General features: G+C 35.5%; 1 protein-coding gene across 1 annotated transcript in view; it reads right to left on the minus strand.

The window, feature by feature from the left end:
- Positions 1 to 335: 335 nt before the first annotated feature.
- RpS19a (Ribosomal protein S19a) overlaps positions 336 to 20,711 on the minus strand; it is a 50,254-nt gene continuing 29,878 nt past the window's right edge. Inside the window, exons 3-5 of the mRNA XM_090412881.1 lie at positions 14,531 to 14,631; positions 6,416 to 6,599; positions 336 to 464 (exon numbers count right to left, since the gene is read on the minus strand). Coding sequence (XP_090269007.1) covers positions 377 to 464; positions 6,416 to 6,599; positions 14,531 to 14,631 — 373 coding nt within the window. The 3' untranslated portion in view covers positions 336 to 376. The remainder of the gene's footprint in view (positions 465 to 6,415; positions 6,600 to 14,530; positions 14,632 to 20,711) is intronic.

Raw genomic sequence — 20,711 nt, forward strand, 5'->3', positions numbered from 1 at the left:
CACTAATTATTTTTGGGAAAATTGTATAATAGTAATATAACTGCATTAAATTAGTAATATAAAAATATTGAAATATTACATAAAGCTCACTACTTATGAAACCAGTGATCACCACAACGACAGGTTTAAGTATTTTTTTTTAAATGGGAGTAATTATTAATGAGAAAACATCAAGGTTAGAATGCACACTTTAGATGGATAACTATATATTTTTTCATGCATTACATTTACAAGAATAAACAATTTTTCTTTTAGTTAAAATGCTTAAAAAAATTTAATACTTCCTGCTCCTTTTTAAAACAGAAGAGAAATTTTGAATACAAATGACAAACACAATCATTTCCAAAATTTATTTGTATATTTCATATTACAGATTTCATGATGCCTGCTTTTGTGATTTTCCTTTAATCTGTGCAGCAATCCTGTCTAGATCTCTCTTCCCGTGGTTAGTTAAACGCCTTCCTCTGGAAAGAAATGTGCAAGAATATATAAACTTTCATGTATTTTGCACAAAAAAGGATATCAAATTCAGCCGACTTCCTACCAAAGCCAGTATGGTAGGAAGTCAACTGAATAAATTTATATGGAATAAGAAATTAGGCAAACACTAAATTAGTAGCATATAAGACAGTGTTCAAAAAAAATTTTAACTTGTCGATCTGAGAGCTAGGCTAGAAACAAAACACTTGACCACAGATATGAGAGTTCTGAGAAAGATTAGGGATGCAAACAGATGGCATCAATGGCAATATCATATTACAAACAAGGATATTAGGAAAGAACTTGACATTGTTAGCATCCAGGAATGTGCTAGTAGAGCGATTTCAGGTGGAATGGGAGAGGAAAGATTAGCAAAACAAGTGTTCTCTGCCAGGTTGGCAGGAAAAAGTTCCAGAGGAAGACCAAGATATAGGTGGATTGATACAGTAAAAAGGGCTTTAGAAGATAGAAATACAAGATCTGATAACGTTGGAGTCTTGACATGTAACAGATTGATTTGGAGGAAAATTGTAGATAGGAAGTTAGTAATGATCTAAGTTTTTCATGTAGTACTATCATAATATCATGTATATATCCCTTGAGGGTACATATCAAGAATTTGATGATGATAAAGAATATCAAACCATGCCATTTTACAATGATTTCCAAGTAAAAACTTATTTCAAAGCAGAGCACTATGACGTTTCCCTTTCAAAAAACTTAACATCTTTCACATAGAGGTATTGTTGTGTCCCATTTTATGATTTTTATTCTATCTAGTAATTTCCTCTTATCTATGTTCTTCTATTATCTATGCTCGAGATATCACCTAAATTTTTACTAATACTTAAGTTATTTCTCCCCTTAGTATCCCTAATATTTGTATTTATACTGCGCCTTTTGGGATATTTAGTTTGAGATATTATATACAAAAACAAGGAGAAAGACTCAAATATGTCTGAAAGTGTAACTACGTTGCAGTCGTGACACTTTATCTCGTTTCTTAACACATTAATTTCCCGCGTGATTAGGTCCGTAATTTTCAAGTGGTGCATTGGACAGCAATTTCAGACAACTTTTCTTATCATTGAACAAAGGTTTATTAAAAACTTTAGCATGGTACAATTCAATTTTTGTTATTACTCAATTCAATGCTAAACTAAATACTTACAAACTAACATTAACTTATTACAAGTAATTAGGCTATGATCCTATAATGGGTATTACGATCATGCCGCCATAACAATTCAACTTCATGTGACATGGACATATAAGATTAATTCACACTATTTAACTATTCAAACTTAAGTAGATTAACTAAACCTTTTACTGCACTAACATACAACTATGACATTTTAACTTTCCTATACATTACAATAGACATTCAAAATTCTCAGGACACTTAATTATTCATATAACATTAAAACTAACCAGCTTACTTTTAATATATTCTGTCAGATACTAAAGTTCTAGTATAAATTTTCCTTCTTCAACCGTTCCGTATTAGAATAATGATACTTATTACAGACAAATTTTAGTTAACATTAGATATATTTTACAGTACCTTTCTTTCTTGAGTTTTTCATATGGGCCTTTACCTTTTTCTGATTGAACTAGCTTGGTATAACCTCTCCGATAATCTGCTACTCATACGTTCCTTTTGGAGTTGAACTATGCTTACACGGTCTTAAACTTTCATAATTCAGGACACACTTTGAATCATCTATATGACGGCCGTGCGACTCGCGACGTGGATATCGATATCTTTATAGCCTTCCCTTTCTCGTGGTTGTCACTGAAGTTGAAACACAAAGAATGTTTCCTTTTCTTTGACTCTATGGCATTCTTCGCTTCTTACATAGGAAATCCGGAATCGAAATCCCGCTCACTTTTGTTTCCATGTTGTGACGACGGAGATATAACCCCAATCTCCACTCAGGAAAACCGTGTGAAACCTATGCCACGGAGCTCGCAGAGAACTCCTCGGGAACAGAACCAAAACAAAAACCCTCCTGGGGGGGGGGTGTCCAACCCTTTTATACCTGCTCTCCTAACGGCAGATTTTTTAACCTCTTTTCCCCGCCCCCTTCTTGATTTTACTTCACCGACCAATTAGGGTGGCGTTTTTCTGCCAAACGTCCTTTGGTCCGCGAGTCAAACGATGTCTCAATTCGGGAATCGGCCCTGTCTGCGATAGCCTGTTGTTTTTCTTCTGCTAGCCTCTAACTTAATCCCCTTTCCAAACTTTTCTATGAATTCACTTAATATTTTAATCACTAGCCTCTCACATACCATCTCTTATGACTAATCCTTTTCTGTCTTATTTAGTTAAAATTTCTCTTTTAAATCATATCACAATATTTATATATTCTTTCTTTTGTTAGTTTAACAAACACCTTCATTTTTTATATATTTTATTGGATGCAAGAATATTTCCTTTTCTTTTAATTAATTCAACTATTATCTTTTATGCAGGGTTTTTAATTTATTTTATTTATTCTTCATGTTACACCATGATAGCTGAGAATTCTATATTCTTAAGATATCAGGGTGTAACAGTATCATATTTGTACTATGCTAATGAAGGCTAACTTGGCTATGGCTGAGGAAGATCCTCAAGTTCCTCACGTCTTCGACGGAAATCGAACCTGGAACACTCCCTCCCCACGGATATGGTTGCAAAATGCAAAGCTACTAGGCTAACTGCGTAATTGCTTTGAAAACTGCTAAATGCAACAAGCAGCGACAGCATGGCAGTATAAATTATTATTATTATTATTATGTGACACTTCCAGGGAGTCCACAGACTCAGAGTGAAGGAATTTACTCTACAATTGTCTGCCTCCACCACTCAAATCCACCAATGCCATCTACCGTCCACCACCACTAGTATTTGCACAGACAATCACAAACATCCATGTCCACAACGGGATTCGAATCTGCAGCCTTTTGACTGCATAGCGGATACGCTAACCACTCGGCCAACCAGAAACATTTAAAAAGGAATCCAGTCAAGAGTAAACATCAATATGAAGTAGAAGCCATCAAAAACCTGAAATGTGAAGAGGCAGCATAATTCAGACCTGATCTCAGGATTGAATTCTGGGTGATTGGAGTAGAGCTCTCACAGTACCCATCTATAAAAAGAGAAATAAAACTGAATTCTCTGAGAATTACAGAGAATTTCCCTTCTGAGTTATTCTTGGTAAAGATTTATAAATATACTTCAGACATGGCTAAGAAAAATTGTGGATAAGATGAGAAGAACAAGCTGGCGACACAACAAGGATCTGTATTTAAGTTTTGTAGATCGGGAAAGGCATATGACAAGGTGCTAAGAGAGCAGTTCAAATCATTAATTACATGGTGTAAATGGGAATATTTATATTTCAGTTGTCAGTCAGAAATTAGAATTGAAGGAGATACAGATTGTTAAATCAGGTGTGAGAGAAGGGTCTACACTATCCCATTCTTATTCTCATTTATGTGGATCACATTAAAAAGGAGTGGTATTGATCCTGATCCAAACTGGAGATGTTAATCTCAGCTCTACGTTTTGCAGATGGATGATTTGATTCTGACTAAATTGAGAAGCTGCTCTAATAATAATAAATAAAAAGAGGCAGAAACATTGAAAACATCTCGAATGGAGAACCTATAGAACAAGTGAAAGGTTTCACTTATTTAAGCCCAATTTTTATTTAAGATGGCAAATTAAATATGGAAATAGACAACAGAATCAGCAAAGCTAGTGTGGTAAGAAGTTAACTTGTTCTGCAGAAGGCATCAAAAACCTGAAACTGTGACTTTTCTGTAGTTGGTTATAGTGCACATCTACTGTATAGGAAGGAACACATACTTGATCAAACAAAACAAGGTAACACAGTAAATGCTAGTTAACCCTTTCTGACCTGAATTTTTTTTTCCAAGTGAAAAAAATTTTTCTTTCTATTTAAATAAATAGAAAGAAATTTTTTTTTTCTTTCTATTTTGATCAATTGCTCAGAACATCAATTGATCAAATTTCCAAATGACAGGGTGATATGCTGAATGACTGCAATATTGTTATTTATCAGTTCACCAGTGAAAGTCTTTAGGTCTAAAAAAGCAAGAGTATCAAGTATTTTTTTGAAAAATACATTTCAGGATAGGAATTCTGACCAACTGATTCTACATGGAATCATTATACTCTGGTAGCAAATATTCAACTTCTGAGCTTATACTCTATAATCCAATGTATGCATATTATTTTACCAAGTCATAAAAACTGGTATTAGTAAGATTTATACGTATAATACATACCTGTTATTATATTAAAAGAATGAAACTACGACGTACGATATCAAATGGAATCATTCACCACGTAATATGGACTATGAAAGCCAAGACAGTTAGTGATTCCAATTGGAATCACTAGGGTAGAAAGGGTTAATACTGGATTCCATGTGCTCAGAAGACCAATTGATCAAAATTTCCAAATGATATGCTGAATGACTGCAGTATTGTTATTTATCAGTTCACCAGTGAAAACCTCAAAGAAGTATTTATTATGCAACATGTGGGTAAACTGATATTTGTGTTGCCTATCATCCTGATAAGGTAAAAGTAATGGAACAGTTAAGAAACACAGATATAGATCAAGCTATCACATTTCCAATAATGCATAGGGCCTATCTCCTTTCTATTTGTACTGTACCATTGAGTTCACAAAGTCGACCTTTTATACTTTAATACAAAGTTAAATCACGAGAATATGAGAAACTAGCACATGACTAATCTGTGCAAATGGAACATTACACAGGTAAACATAAGCCTGTATTCAAGTTGCAAGTCAACAGTTAGAGTGAAAACAGACAGGAATGTAAAACATTTCAGCTATGTATGCACAATTTGTAGATGACAAATTAAATATGGAATTATTGACCTTCTATCAGGATACAACCATGTGGAAAGGCTTATGTGTTCGTCGTACATGTTGAGAGGATTTTAATGGTATAGACGTGAACACAGATTGGTAATATTTATCGACTTAATTGCTAATATTTCACTGATATTCTATCCAGCATCTTCAGAGCACACAAACAAAGTTTGTTATAGTAGCGAGACAACCACAATCCGATGTAACAGTGGGACTAGTCTCACCGAGCAAGAGAAGTAGCACGCTAATCTCATGGCCTCATACACTTTATAGATGTAAAGAGCAATAAGTCAAAGTTAAGTCATGACTTACAAACATATAAAGAGCACTGTAGGATTCAAATAATGACTTATTCCAACTGACAGAGCCATAAACTGGCTATCATTTGGAAATTTAAGTGATCATTCTGAAGAATGATTTTGAAGCAGAAGTAGGTATTTAAAAACAACCTAATATATAAACACAGACATCCTGGCAGATTAAAAAATCTGAAATAGGATGCAGTTAATTGAGAACAAGTACACACAGCCTTTTATAACTTACACATATATCTGTGCAACAGATCAGGACTCAAAATTATGCAAAATCTAACTAATCACTGGGACTGCATTGTTGTTTTAAGAACATATTCATGTAAGAATTGTTCCAAGAAGTCAATAAATAATAAGAATTGGAAGAAAAATGAAAGGAACATTGCTTTTTTGTTTGATTTGTCACACTAATTTTTGCTATTAGAATGTCTCTTAAACCACACATATTCTGTATTTTCTTTTTTAAAAAAAGTATTCTATTTTTGTCAGCTGCTACTCACCAGTGGACAAGCATATTTGCTGAGCCTAATAACAGATGATTTACAGTACATAATTGTGCATCCTATTTTTTTTTTTTTTTTTTTTTTTTTTTTTATAAAATAAATAATCCACAGCACATCCACTATTTTCATTGCTATAATCATCCATTTGTAATGTTTAAATTTATGGATGTACATGAATTAAAGAAATCAATTTGTTTACTTACCCTGTAGGAGTCTGTTCCACCAATTTCAAGAGTTCTAGAGACTGGAGTGCTTTACGAGCAATGCTGGAAGAACCCCTGCAATAATGAGATGGTTTTACACCTTTGCGGTGTCGCCCACCATAAATTTTGGTAAGAGCACCAACTCCAGCTGGATGTCTCATATAAAGATGACGTGCAACTGATGCTATGGAAAATAAAAGTATCAGGGGGACATTTATCAATCCTCGTGTATGGAGGGATGGTGATAATATAATAGATTCAATTGGAAAAAAAAAAAAAAAAAAAAAATATATATATATATATATATATATATGCAAAAAATTTTTTAAACATTACTTAAACAGTAAGAAGCAATCTAATCTGTTAAATATACTTAAATGATTAGATTAACACTTGGATGTTAAAATCAAATACTTGGTAGAGGACAATACCTCCACATATCTCAAATGATTCAGAAAACTCATTAGACTCCTCCAATCCTCAACTTCCCCAAGGCAACCCTATTTGTAACTGTCTAGGTACTATATAAATGAACAGTTTCCTCTGCTCTCATTCCTTCACTGTTTTCAATCAGGTAAACACAGGCAACTAGTGATGAGTCAGCTGAACAGTTTTAAAAGTCAACAAAAACGAAGATAGGTAACATAAGATGCATCAATGAAAAAAGCAGAGCTAGCAGATGAGTATAAAAAAGCATGGCAACATAATTAGTGTTACTGAGCCTATGACCAAAACTGGTCTAAATAATACGTAAGCTAACTTATTCTGGCACTGTGGACAAGGGAAAAGATATTCTTCAACACTAAATATAAGAGATAAAAAAACATTTTGAATCAGAGGCAATTCAAATAGGGTGATGGGAAATCAGGCATGATTTATCAGGTAACCAAAAAAAGATTGTGTAGTTTTTCATCATCATCAAATTCCTGCCATGTACCCTCAAGGGGTGTACAGGATATGATAGTACTACATGAAAATCCACTTATTCCTCGGTCTCCCTCTGGGTCATTTTCCTGCCAACCTGGCAGAGAACACTTGTTTTGCTAATCTTTCCTCACCCATTCTGTTTAAGTGACCATACCACATGAGATTAGCTCTGCTAACGCATTCCTGGATGCTGACAATGTCAAAATCTTTCTCAGGACTCTCATATCTGCGGTCCCTAGTCTTTGGTCAACTGTTTTACTTCTGACCCAGCTCTCAGATCCATAAGTAAAAACTGGTTTGAACACTGTCTTGTATACAGTTAATTTAGTGTTCCCACTAATTTCTCTCTTATTCCATACGCATTTATTCAATTGACTTTCTACCTTTGTTGATTCTGTTGTCTATTTCCATATTTAATTTACCATCTTCACTAAAAATCGTTCATAAGTAGCTGAAATGTTTTACTTGTTCCACAGGTTCCCCAATCACAACACAGTTGATATTTTCAACAATTCTACCTACTTTCATTGTATTTGTCTTTTTATTGCTGACCTTCATACTATATCTATTACAACAGCTATTCAATTTAGTCAGAGAATCTTGCAGACTTGTAGCGGATTTATTTAGAAGTATAACATCATCCACATAAAGCAAAGAGCTGACAGTAACATCTCCAATTTTGATATCATGTTTAATACCACTTTCCTTCATAATGTGATCCATATAGATAATGAAAAACAGAGGGGGATAATATACATCCTTGTCTCATACCAGATTTAACATTAAACCATCTTCCTGTACTTCCTTCAATTCTAACTGCTGACTTACAACTCAAATAAAGACTAAGTATTGCTTGATATAATGCCCCACGGACCCCATATAACTGCAGCATATTGAATAGCTTCTCTCTTGGCACCTTGTCATATGCCTTTTCCAAATCGACAAAACTTAAATACAGATTTTAGTTATATTCCCATGCTTTCTCGACTATTTGTTGTAAAGTGAAGATCTGATCCTGACAGCCTCTATTTGGCCTGAATCCAGCTTGTTCTTCACCAAGCTTTTCTTCCACAATTCTTCTCAACCGTTTCTCAAGTATACTTGCATAGATCTTGCCAGGAACACTCAGTAGGGAAATACCTCTGTAATAATTCTCACATTCAGTTTAATTTCCCTTTTTATATATGGGTACTATGAGAGCTCTACTCCAATCTTCGAGAATTCGTCCCTCTGTCCAGGCTTTCTGAACTATGCAGTACAGCCACTAAGACTCTTATACCACCATACTTCAGCATTTCTGGTCGAATATCATCTACTCCTGCTGCCTTTCCACATTTCAAGCCTTTGATGGCTTTTCTACTTCAAGTATGGATATGTATTCCTGACCGAATGCCTGGTCAGTGTTTTTTTACCACTGTGCTATCATCACTGCTTGTTTCATTTAGCAGTTTTTCAAAGTAATTACTCCATACTTCGAGGATATCTTTTTCTACTGTTTTCATGTCACCTTTATCATCTCTAACTCCTTTTACATCGCTCTTTCCTTCATTGCTAAGCTTCTTCAACAACCTCCAGAATATTTTGCCACCTACCTGATATTTATTTTCTATATTCTTGCCAAAGTCCTCCCATGACTTTTGTTTAGCTAGTTTTACACAGTGTTTAGCATTCTTGCATTTGTCTCTATATTCTCTAAGCTGACTTATTTCACAGGAACTTTTGATATGCTTTCTTCTTTTCCTTCACTGCCTCTTTAACTTCCTGTGTCCACCAGGGAGTTCTGATTTTTTTATCCTTGCACACAACCTCACCACATGCCTCTCTGGCAGAATCAATCAATGTTTCCTTCAGAGTTTGCCACTGAATCTCCAAGGTTTGATTCCTGTTCTCAAACTCTTTCATTTTCTTTTCAATAATATTTCTGTATTTTAGTCTACAGTTCACATCTGAGAGCTGCTCAACTTTTATTCGCTTTAAAACTTTCTTACATGTTATTCTTTTCAATATGAAATTCAATTTTATCCTGCTCAAGACTAAATAGTGATCACTTCCAATTTCAAATCCTCTGTACACTCTGGTGTCCTGCACCAGGGAGAAAACATCACTATCAACAATAACACAGTCAGTGAGACTTTTCTTATTCCTAGCTTCTCCTCTCCATGTGAATTTGTGCACATTTTTATGTTGGAACATGGTGTTAGTAATAACCAGTCCATGTCCTGAGCAGAAATCCAAGAGACATTTGCCATTATTATTAGCTTTGCTCTTTTCTCCAAATTTTCCCAAAATATTTTTGTTATATCTCACAATCATTTCCTACTCTGCTATTTAGATCACCAACAAGGACCAACTTTTCTTTTTTCATTGTGTCAGTTGCTTTTTCTAAAGCCTGAAAAAATTCCTCCACTTCTACCTTAGTAGAACCTTCTGTGGGACCATAGGCACAAACAAGTCTCATTGTCCAGTTCCCCATTCTCATATTTGCCCACATTACTCTACTTAGTTTTTAGTGTTTTTCACAGCATGTTTTATTCATGAAAATAAACACTTTCACAATCTACAACTCTTTCTCAACGAGATAAAAGTTTGTAAATTCAACTTATAAAATGTTTTGTCTTTAGAAGTAATAAACCTAGCAACCTCCGCTTCAACATCTGTTATATTGTGGAACTGTATTTCGCATGTGAGTAATTAGCAAAAAAAAAAAGTGATAACTGCTTGGAGAAATGTCAGGAGAACATGAAGGATGAGGGGTATCACCCACCCTAAAGTACAAATCTTCTCACAGGTAAGTTTTGCAGTATGAGTTTTTGCATTGTCCTGTAAGAATAGCACACTCTGATTAACCAGTCCTGGCTTTTCTGAAGTAATGCATTCTGCAAACACTTGAGTTGTATCAAGTAGATCATGGCTATAATTGTTTGGCCTGCAGTAAGAAACTCATAGTGGACAATACCAGCCCCAGTCCACCACACATAAAGCATAGTCTTCTGAGGATGAAGCAGTTCCTTCATCCCCATTATTATATAATACTAGGGGGTAGTCCCCTGCTAGTATTATATAAAATTAAAAACTACTATTATTATTAAGAGAGACCTCCAGGGAGTCAGACTCATCGAGGGAGGCCACATACTACACAAACCAGCTATCATACTTATTCTTGAATTCATTCACACTGCTTGCACTCACAACATCTAATGGCAATCCATTCCAATCATGCACCACATTCTGAGAAAAAAATCTAGCCCTTACACCCTTCTTGGTGGCCTTCATTCTCAGCTTCCAAGTATACCCTCTCGTCCTTTTCCCACCCTCCATGCTAAATTAAATTTACTATACCAAGCTATATAACAGCTATTCCTGTGATCCCTATGACTTTGCTCAATCTAGTGAAATAAGCTTTTTTTTTTTTTTTTTTTAGTTTGTAGCATATCTTTTGTAATAATTTTTCAATTTTTTTTTTTATCCAAGAATAACCATGGCATCATTCCAGGCCACCTACAACCGCCCTCTCTAAGGGCAGTTGTAGGTGGCCTGGAATGTAAAGTGGGACCTCTGGTGATAAGCGTTTCCCAAAGTTTAATGCAACCATATTTGTTTAGATTTGGTTGATTCCTGAGAGCTGCTGCTGATTCTAAGAATAGTCCTTCTCTTTTGAATTTGCTTGGTGGAGCATGATGGTTTTTCTCCATGAAATCCCGTGGGTTGTATCCAAGATATGGTCAGTCAGGCCTGACTGACCGACTGATCATAGTCATGCTCTTGCAGATGTATGACTTATGTTTCTCCAGGCGGACAGTAGCTGATCTGCCTGTCTGTCCAAAGTATGCCAGTTTACAGGAACAGGGTACTTTATAGATTCCAGGCACTGAGAGAGGAGGGAGCTGTTCTTTTGTAGAGCAGATGAGGGTAGCAAGTTTGCAATGGGGCTTAAATGCTGTGTGTGTGTAGGTTGTATTTTTTTAAATCTTGGCTATTTTTTCAGATATGCCATGGATGTAGGGTATGGTGACGGCATTTCTAAACTCTTTTTGAAGAGAAGACAGGGGAATGGGGATTATTTTTCTAATGCTGTGATCACTGTAGCCATTGGAGAGGAAAGTATTGTGTATGTGGTCAAGCTCAGTTGTAAGGGCGGTTCCACTGGAACAAAGATTGTGGGCTCTCTTGGTAAGAGTTTTAATAATGCCATATTGTTGAGCAGGGTGGTGGCAGGAGCATTTGTGGATGTGTGCGTGGATTTTCTATATACCGTGAAGGAAAGTGTACCGTTGGGGAGGCGTGTAACTAAGGTGTCTAGGAAGGGTAAGCAATTGTTCTTTTCCTTTTCCATCGTGAACTGGATCTTGGATGTAGGCTGTTGAAGTGACTGAGGAAGGCTTCTAATGTGTCTGGGCCATGAGGCCAAATAGAGAACACATCATTTACATATCTTAGCCAGATGGAAGGTTTGAGAGGGGCTGAGTCTATGGCTCGTTTTTCAAAATCTTCCATATAAAAATTGGCAGGGGGGGAACCCATGGCGGTTCTTTCTATCTGCTTATAAATTTTGTTCTTCCAAGAAAAATAACCAGAATAGATTGCAAAGGAAAAGAGATCTAAGATGACAGAAGGAAAAACGTTTTTTAAGAGTGTTAAGGAAACATTGGCAAACAATGAGATGTCAAAGCCTACCAATATGTCTGTGTTGTTTAATGTTAAATTTTCTATGATGGTTTTGAAATGGGTAGTTTTTTTTATATAGGATGTGGAAAGTCCAGTGGGGGGGTCAGAGATTTGGCTAGCTGCTTTCACAGTTTATAGTAAGGTGAGTTAGTGGTATCTACTATAGGTCTTATAGGGGATGCAGCCATCGCTAACATCCTCGCCTCCTAAAAGTAATTTACCGCCATCCCAATACACTGCTCTCATGAAATTACGAAAAGAAAAATAATCGTTATCACCAGAGCTGATAAGGGTAATGCCACAGAATACAATCGAAAAATGGAGATTATCCTCCGAGATCTCTCTACCTAGACCCCGCTAAAACACGACCCCACAAAAATACAAGTTAAAAAACATACTTTAAAATGGGTTTCCCCCCCTCTCACCCCCTGCCAATTTTTATATGGAAGATTTTGAAAAACGAGCCATAGACTCAGCCCCTCTCAAACCTTCCATCTGGCTAAGATATGTAAATGATGTGTTCTCTATTTGGCCTCATGGCCCAGACACATTAGAAGCCTTCCTCAGTCACCTCAACAGCCTACATCCAAGAATCCAGTTCACGATGGAAAAGCACAATTGCTTACCCTTCCTAGACACCTTAGTTACACACCTTCCCAACGGTACACTTTCCTTCACAGTATATAGAAAACCCATGCACACAGGCAGATTCACCCACAAACGCTCTTACCAAGAGAGCTCACAATCTTTGTTCCAGTGGAACTACCCTTATAACTGAGCTTGACCACATAGACAATACTTTCCTCTCCAATGGCTACAATGATCACAACATTAGAAAAATAATCAGTTCCTTTCCCATTCTTCTCTTCAAAGAGTTTAGAAATGCCGTCACCATACCCTACATCCATGGCACATCTGAAAAAAATACAACCTACACACAGCATTTAAGCCCCACCGCAAACTTGCTACCCTCATCCGCTCTACAAAAGATCAGCTCCCTCCTCTCTCAGTGCCTGGAGTCTATAAAGTACCCTGTTCCTGTAAACTGGTGTACTTTGGACAGACAGGCAGATCAGCTACTATCCGCCTGGAGGAACATAAGTCATACATCTGCAAGCATGACTATGGTCAGTCAGGCCTGGCTGACCATGTCTTGGATACAACTCACAGGATCACATGGAGAAAAACCACCATGCTCCACCACAGCAAATTCAAAAGAGAAAGACTATTCTTAGAATCAGCAACAGCTCTCAGGAATTAACCAAATCTTAACAAATATGGTTGCATTAAGCTTCCTAAGATTTGGGAAACGCTTATCATCAGAGGTCCCACTTTATATTCCAGGCCACCTACAACCGCCCTTAGAGGGCGCTCCACCTAGATAGGACTTTAGTGTCTCCCACGTGGCTGGGCTTAGTATTGTTTGTTATTTATTTTTATGTTACATTAGTTTTTTTGTAATCCCTGAAGATGTCTCATTGACTGAGACGAAATATAAGAAGAATTAAATTCTGTTTTTAATCCTTTCTGAGTGCTGTATACAATCCATTAAGCCTCCAACATGATGTTCTCACAGCACTTAAGCCTCTACACACAAACCACATATCTAATCCACAAATTTGCTGCTGATACTGTATTTCATCCCATTCTTCAGTACTTTCCATATCATTGTCTTCAAGAGGAGAACTTAGCAAACCTACATGCCACCAAAAGGCAGTTTTGTCTTATTTCTTGTAACGAGGATCTCACTTGACTTCCTTTTATCTTTGATAACCAAATCTCCAGGTAAAATCAATTTCTCTCCTTGGGCTGACATATTTTTTGCTTCGCTCTCACAAACACCACACTGATTTATAAAAATTTCAAACAATTATGAAATGTTCATGTTTTCCACTACCAACTTTTAAATTTTATTATATATTATACTTTAAATTAAAATTTCCAAAGCTTCTTGTGTCTAGGTGGTTTTTTAAGTAAAATCTAGTGGCACTTTTGTCAGTATTCTTCATTGGAGAATAACCCAGCATTCATGCTCCTTTCCCACTCTTGCAATCTCGACACAGGGTGTCACATAGATAAGGGGCAGGGAAAGGAAGAAACAAAGGGTGTTGAAATAAGCATATCCTGGCTGGATTTTTCAGCCAGGATATGCTTATTATCCATATACAAGCTTACTGCCTAAATGCCACTAACCATTATGGACCGAAGTGTGTGTTGCTTTACAGTTTGTAGCCATTGCCAGTTTAACAATCTGGCAATGGCTACAAAAGATCCACAAATAATACTATTAACTGGTTTCTCCAGTTATTTTTTTCATTCCACAAAGGTATTTGTTTAATGAAACCTCTTTCAACAAGGAACGATAGCAAAGGAGAAGAATGCGTATTATTCTGAATTTCTTACTTATATAATGCATGTAAAGAACAGCAATGCAAGTAATTCATGTCCAAAGTTCATATTCAGCTTCTTAACAATAGTTTGAATTTAATTACAAGTTTGTTTAAGAAAGGGAAAAAATCTTACCACATCGGGTGTAATACCAGTCATCATCATAAGGTGCAAGTTCTTTATGAATTCCTGTTTTTACCAAATCAACCCAGTCAGGTACTTTTAGTTTTCCAGTTCTGAAAAATGCATAAAAAGGGATTAAAAATCTAAATCAGATGGTTTGAAATATGATTTTTACTATATTTTCAGAAATCAATGGGTTCAACCGAAAATAATTTACCAATAGTTCAACACACTGCACAGCCATTTTATATAAATTAAATTTTTGCTAGATGTGGAGTACTTAATAAGTCTTTAAAAATTTTAAGTTAAGCCTATAGTTCACTTGCAAAAATATCCTTTTAATGATACTAGGATATTTCTATTAAATTCCACAAACCCAATTCATATACAGAATTATTATTCCAAATTAGGTAAAAATCAAACTTTCACTTCTGATATCACCTGTTTTTTACTAAAAGTTCATTACTTTGCAAGTATAATTAATATTAGCCACAGTACTGGCCATAATTACATGGATGTGAAGTGCCCAGCGAAGTCAATATAACTATTGGATATTATTTTGATATAAATAATATTCAATAGTTATACTGATTAGTCTGTTTTGTGGTCTAGTGGCTATTTAACTTCATCTTTTATATGATATAATTGCTGTGATTTAGATTTATCCTAGACCATGTATCTGTTCTACAAAGTAAACAACCTAATCAATGCTCCTCTCTTTCAAATTCTGTCAGTCCATAAACTTCGTTTTTAAATTCACTCTTCTCTAACTTATTTAATTATTTGTATGAGTTCAACTTTGATCTTTTCAAAACCTTCACACATTTTCATTCTGCTCTAAGCCATTGTAGTATTCTAGGCTTTTGAGTTTGGGCAAATTCCTGTGAATATTTATAACTATTATTATAAAACTATAATTTTACTTTTGTTAATAATAGCAAATAAAATTCAAAAGTTAAAAGTAAAGGTGCTGCTCTTCCAGCATCCTTACTTAAAAAAAAAAAAAAAAATGTAAACCTAGTTAGTACATTAGATACTAATAAGATTAAAATGATTAAATCTAGTGATGATGTTTGTAACACTGAGACAAGCCTTTAACAGAACAACAGTAGTCTTGTTAAACACTACTGTTAAAAACAAAGCTAAGTGAAATGTAAAGTGCTACACTTCTTAGTGTAGCACTTTACACTTCACATTTCACTATCCTCATTACTAGGTTTAATGAAATGAATACAGTAACGAGTATTGTGGGAAAGCTAAATCGGAGTATGAAAAGAAATTGGCCATGCAAGCTAAAGGCAATCCCAAAGAATTTTATCATTATGCCGCAAGTAAAAGAAAGAATGAATGTGGAAGAATAACTTTATTGAATGCAGATGGTACTCGAGTGTCAGATGCTAATGAGATTATTCAGTTAATGAGTGTTCACTTTGCTAAGAAACAACTAAGTGTATGAAACATGGTGCACAGTGCTATTGTTACATTGGATGAAGATGAGTTAAGAGGTTCATGAAAATGAGGTTGAAGAGCCGTTGCACAACCTGGATAAGAATTTGTCTATAGGGACAGATGGAATATCAGCCGGTATGCTAAAGGAATGTTCAGCTGAATTGGCTATGCCTCTCATATGTTTGTATAACTTGAGTCTCAGCTCAGGAATGAAGTTGGTAAGAACTCACAGAAATGGGTAGACAAAAATGCTATTCTCTACAAGGAACAATATGAGTTTATTAAAGGAAGGTCATGTCTTAGCAATTTGATCATATTTTATAACAACAGCCAAGATGGAAAAAGGGAATGGATACACTATGATAATATTGGATTTTGCTAAGGCATTTGATAGGATACCACATGAAATGCTGTTGCATAAACTGGAGAATATGGGATTGGAATATAAACTCTTGACTTGGATCAGGGGATGGTTGACAGGCAGACATCAAAAAATGATATACAGTGGGTGTGAATCTGTCATATTTAAGGTGACCAGTGGTGTACCACAGGGTTCAGTCCTTGGACCATTATTGTTTAACACGTTGACTGTCGTACGAATCAAATACGATTCACACTACATTTTTTCAATGCGTTGCATGAATCATATTTGATTCGCATAAAGATTTTTCTTTCAGGCCGCGTAGTTCACCCGTGATTCATATCTAAATGAAATGCTTATGGGTAATGGAAATGTGGGGCCTGATAAACAGGTTTATATAGTTAGCGCAGTAGAATTTCAACTACATGTACAACAGGTGACCTATTATAGGGGTTTTGTTTTTACCTGATTTAGGCCAATTTCTAATGTTGAATATAACGATAACAATGGTGCTAAATATTTATTTATAATATATGTCATTATCAATGTGTCTTCGAAGACAAGATGTATAGGCTTTTACCTGATCGGATAGATCAATAAAACTTTTGCTTTTGTTATAGTCCATGATAGCTTCTGGCTTTTGCACTTCATTACCATTTCTTTCTGTAAGGGATTTCATTTTGTTTGTGTGTTTTGTTGATAACATAAACACTTCACGTTTATCGCACCATTTTATTACCACCACCCCTGTGTCACTTTCTTTACCAATTATTTCACCCTTTTTCAATTTCTTCTGGGAATTCCCAGAAGAAACATCCCATGGAATTCCCTTTCAAATTTTTCTCAAAGTGCCTACAAGGTGTGTTTGTCTATTCAAAAGTTTGTGTCCTAATTCAATACTGGTATAATAATTATCTACAAATATTGTGCATCCATTGTCAAGTGGATTCTCACAAAGTCCCATAACAATTGAAGATGGAACACTATTAGTAGTATTAGTCTTTTCTGTGCTGCAGTATAGCTTGAAATCACATGTATATCCATTTTCAATACACAATTTGAATAGTTTTATGCCAAATTTGTGTCGTTTATTCTTGATGTATTGACGAAAGGAACTAAAGTTTCATCTACGCAAATATTATTCGAAGGCGTCATTATTTTCTGGAAATTTTTTCTTATATGATTTATGAGAGGTGTAATTTTATAAAGTCTTTTAGAAGTATTTCCACCCTCGTTGTCTGTGAAGTGCCAGTTACTGAGAAGAAGACTGAACCGATTCCTTGACATAACTTGTTTGATTAGAATAGAGGATGTTATTCGACCAATAACACTCTAATTTTGGCATCTGCACTAAATTGAACCAAATTTGCGGACCCCAAAATATCTTCATTTCATTGGGATTTGTGTTTTTTCACTTTGTTATCCTTGCTTTTGGTAAAATTGTCTTACTGAGTTTTTGAGGAACGTATCTGTTAGTTTCTTGCACCATTAGGTCCAGCAGTTCATCAACAAACATAAAAAAGAAGTCTATTGAAGAAATACACGATAAAAAACTATTTATTGTGTATTTCTTCAATAACATTTTGTTTTATTCCAAAATTATTATCCACAAACTGAAAATGTTTAGATTATCACCTGTAATTTCATTCCATTGTAGGTCAGTTGAATTCACATTTCCAAGTATTTCATCTGAGGAAGAATCATTAGTCAAATGCAGATTTCTTTTAACATCATCATCAATTGTTTGTTCTACAGAATGAGCAGCAGTAAACTGAGATGTACTAGGAGCGAAAACTTTGGTATTACTAGTTGTAGATACTTCTATTCTCTTTCTAGCAATGAGAGAATCAGAATCTGAAGACACAGAACTAAGATCACTTCCGTTGTAATTTTCCGACAAATATTCGTCATCAGATAGAACTTCATTATCAAGGCTTCTAAATGACGTTCTTTTTCGTAGTCTCCCATATTAGGGCAATTTATAACAACATTTATCACTGTAACAAATTTATTCCACCAGACAAAACACCGAATGCATATAACTGTTTGTACGTGTCATAGATATGCAAGTTTGACCTTGTGTTCAGTGCAAATCACGTGTGCACCGCTCGGCCCAGTCAGTAAAAAAATTCTTCTCAGGCCGCACGGTGCACACTTAAATCTATTTAGCTGCATGAAATAAATAAAAAAAATCATAAAATATGATTATTTCATGTTACTTTCAACAAACTGTAAAATAAAAAGAAGTTGGTCCGGGGATCACAAAATTTTTTAACATTACGGCAGTCAACATGTTAATGTATACATTAATGACATCATGCAGGGTCTAACATCAGATGTGCAATGTTTGCCGATGATGATGATGCGAAGATAGGCATCATTGATGCTACTGATATTCAGCAATTCAAAATGATTTTGAATAGACTGGAAATTTGGGCAAATGAAAATGGCTGTGAATACAATGTTCAAGTTATGCACTTTGGTGTGATTAGAGTTCCAGTGGCATATTATATTAGTGGAGTTTTGCTACACGAAATTGAAGAGACAAGGGATCTTGGTATATTGGTGGATAGGCATTTAAAGTTCAAAGGTCACATAACAAAAATTGCAAATACAACTCAAGAGAATAATTGTGATGCTGAAGCAAACCTTGACATGTAAAGATAAGGAAGTCAGTTTGCTTCTTTATAAGGCTTTGATAAGACCATTCCTGGATTATTGTGCGCAGATTTGGTCACCTGGGTTCCAAGGGGATAAGTGGAAAGGGTGCAAAGAGTTACAAAGATTATATCAGATTTATGGGATTTAGATTATGAGGACAGATTGTGAGTATATGGATTGCAGACTGGTTAACAGGAGAAAGAGGGGGTGATATGAAAGAGGTCTATAAACTTTTAAATGGGTGTTATAGGATAGCGACTGATGAAATTTTTTGTTATATGGAAGCTGGGGAGAGAACATGGGAGTATCCATGGAAGTCAAATTTATTTGCAGCCAAGAAAGGGATAAGAGCTAGGTTTTTCTCCCAGAGAGCAGTGAGTGAGTGGAATAATTTGCCCTTAGGGGTAGTGAGTGCATTTAGTATGAATGAATTTAAGGGAAGGTATGATAGCTGGTTTGGGTGATTTATAGCCTCCCTCGATGAGTCCTTGATTCCCTAGGGGTCTCAGATAATAATGATATAGGATTGATTAAACCATCCACCAGTGAACAAACTCACTATATGGTCTGGAATCTAATGTGCCACGTGACTGGGGTATGCATGTACTCTATAGATTGAATATATTCAGTATACATACCACCCCATCATTCATGACACATTCTGTTAACCAAACATAACTTTTTGCCATTATATAGGGTGAAGCACACCTTATATGCAGGGCTTGAAAAATGTGTTCGTCTGTTTATATGTGATATACGCCATTCTTATTTTCATTTCATTGAGATCTACAATATTCCTTAACCTCTATTTTTGTTGGTTAAAGTTCTTCAGCTATTGTTAATAATATCCCTCTATACCTATTTCTATCTTCTCTGGAAATACAATATCCATTACATACTATACTTGTAACTTTTATTTTTATGTTGAGCCCATACATGAGGGGTTGGTCGATCAATCAACCTATAGTATATTAGTACCATATATGGGTAGTGTGTTGGGAAAGGAGAAACTTTTTACATTTGATTTGAAACACTATATTATATTACTTGGGAAACACAATGAAGAGAAAACTGTTCCACAATACAGGTTGCAGGGACGAAGGAAGAGAAAAAGAAAGTTGTTCTGTTTGCTTCAAGGCACCGTAAAGGGATGACGAGCAGCAGCGGCATGCATTCCAATGAGCTTAGTACTAAGTGGGGAAATTATTGATGTTATTTCAGATGAGCATTTCCCATGGAAATATTTTTTGAATATACATGTTGTAGAAACTAAACATCTGTGCAAAAGTGGGAGGATGAAGTAACGTCTTGAGCGAAAGAGAAATCCTAGTTATTTTGAAGCGATGGATGCAATGGTTGTGATGTGTTTATGCCAGGAGAGAGAGAGGAGATTTGATGTCAAGGTAATTCCAAGAAGGGAAATCTCAAATTGTCTGGAAATTTGGGTATCGGCCAAAAAGAATACTGTGAAAAAAAAAATTTTTTTTTAAAATAAGAAATAGGACATAACTGGGTTTTATTAGCAATGAAATTGATGAGGTTATCTGAACCCCATTGGAAGATGGCTTGGAGATCAGAATTGAGGTAAGTGGTCAATCTTCTGAAGGCTGAAGTGAGTTGTGTAGAGTCAGGTTTATCAAATGACAGGGAGGAGTGCAATGTACTTTGTCTGCAAAACTATGTATTGTGTTGGAAGTCAACTGAAGTAGGTCATTGACATAT

Source organism: Typopeltis vanoorti, chromosome 23 (assembly GCF_054136105.1).
Source record: "Typopeltis vanoorti isolate ZY-2024b chromosome 23, IOZ_Tvanoo_1.0, whole genome shotgun sequence".
In the NCBI taxonomy this organism is placed as follows: domain Eukaryota; kingdom Metazoa; phylum Arthropoda; class Arachnida; order Uropygi; family Thelyphonidae; genus Typopeltis; species Typopeltis vanoorti.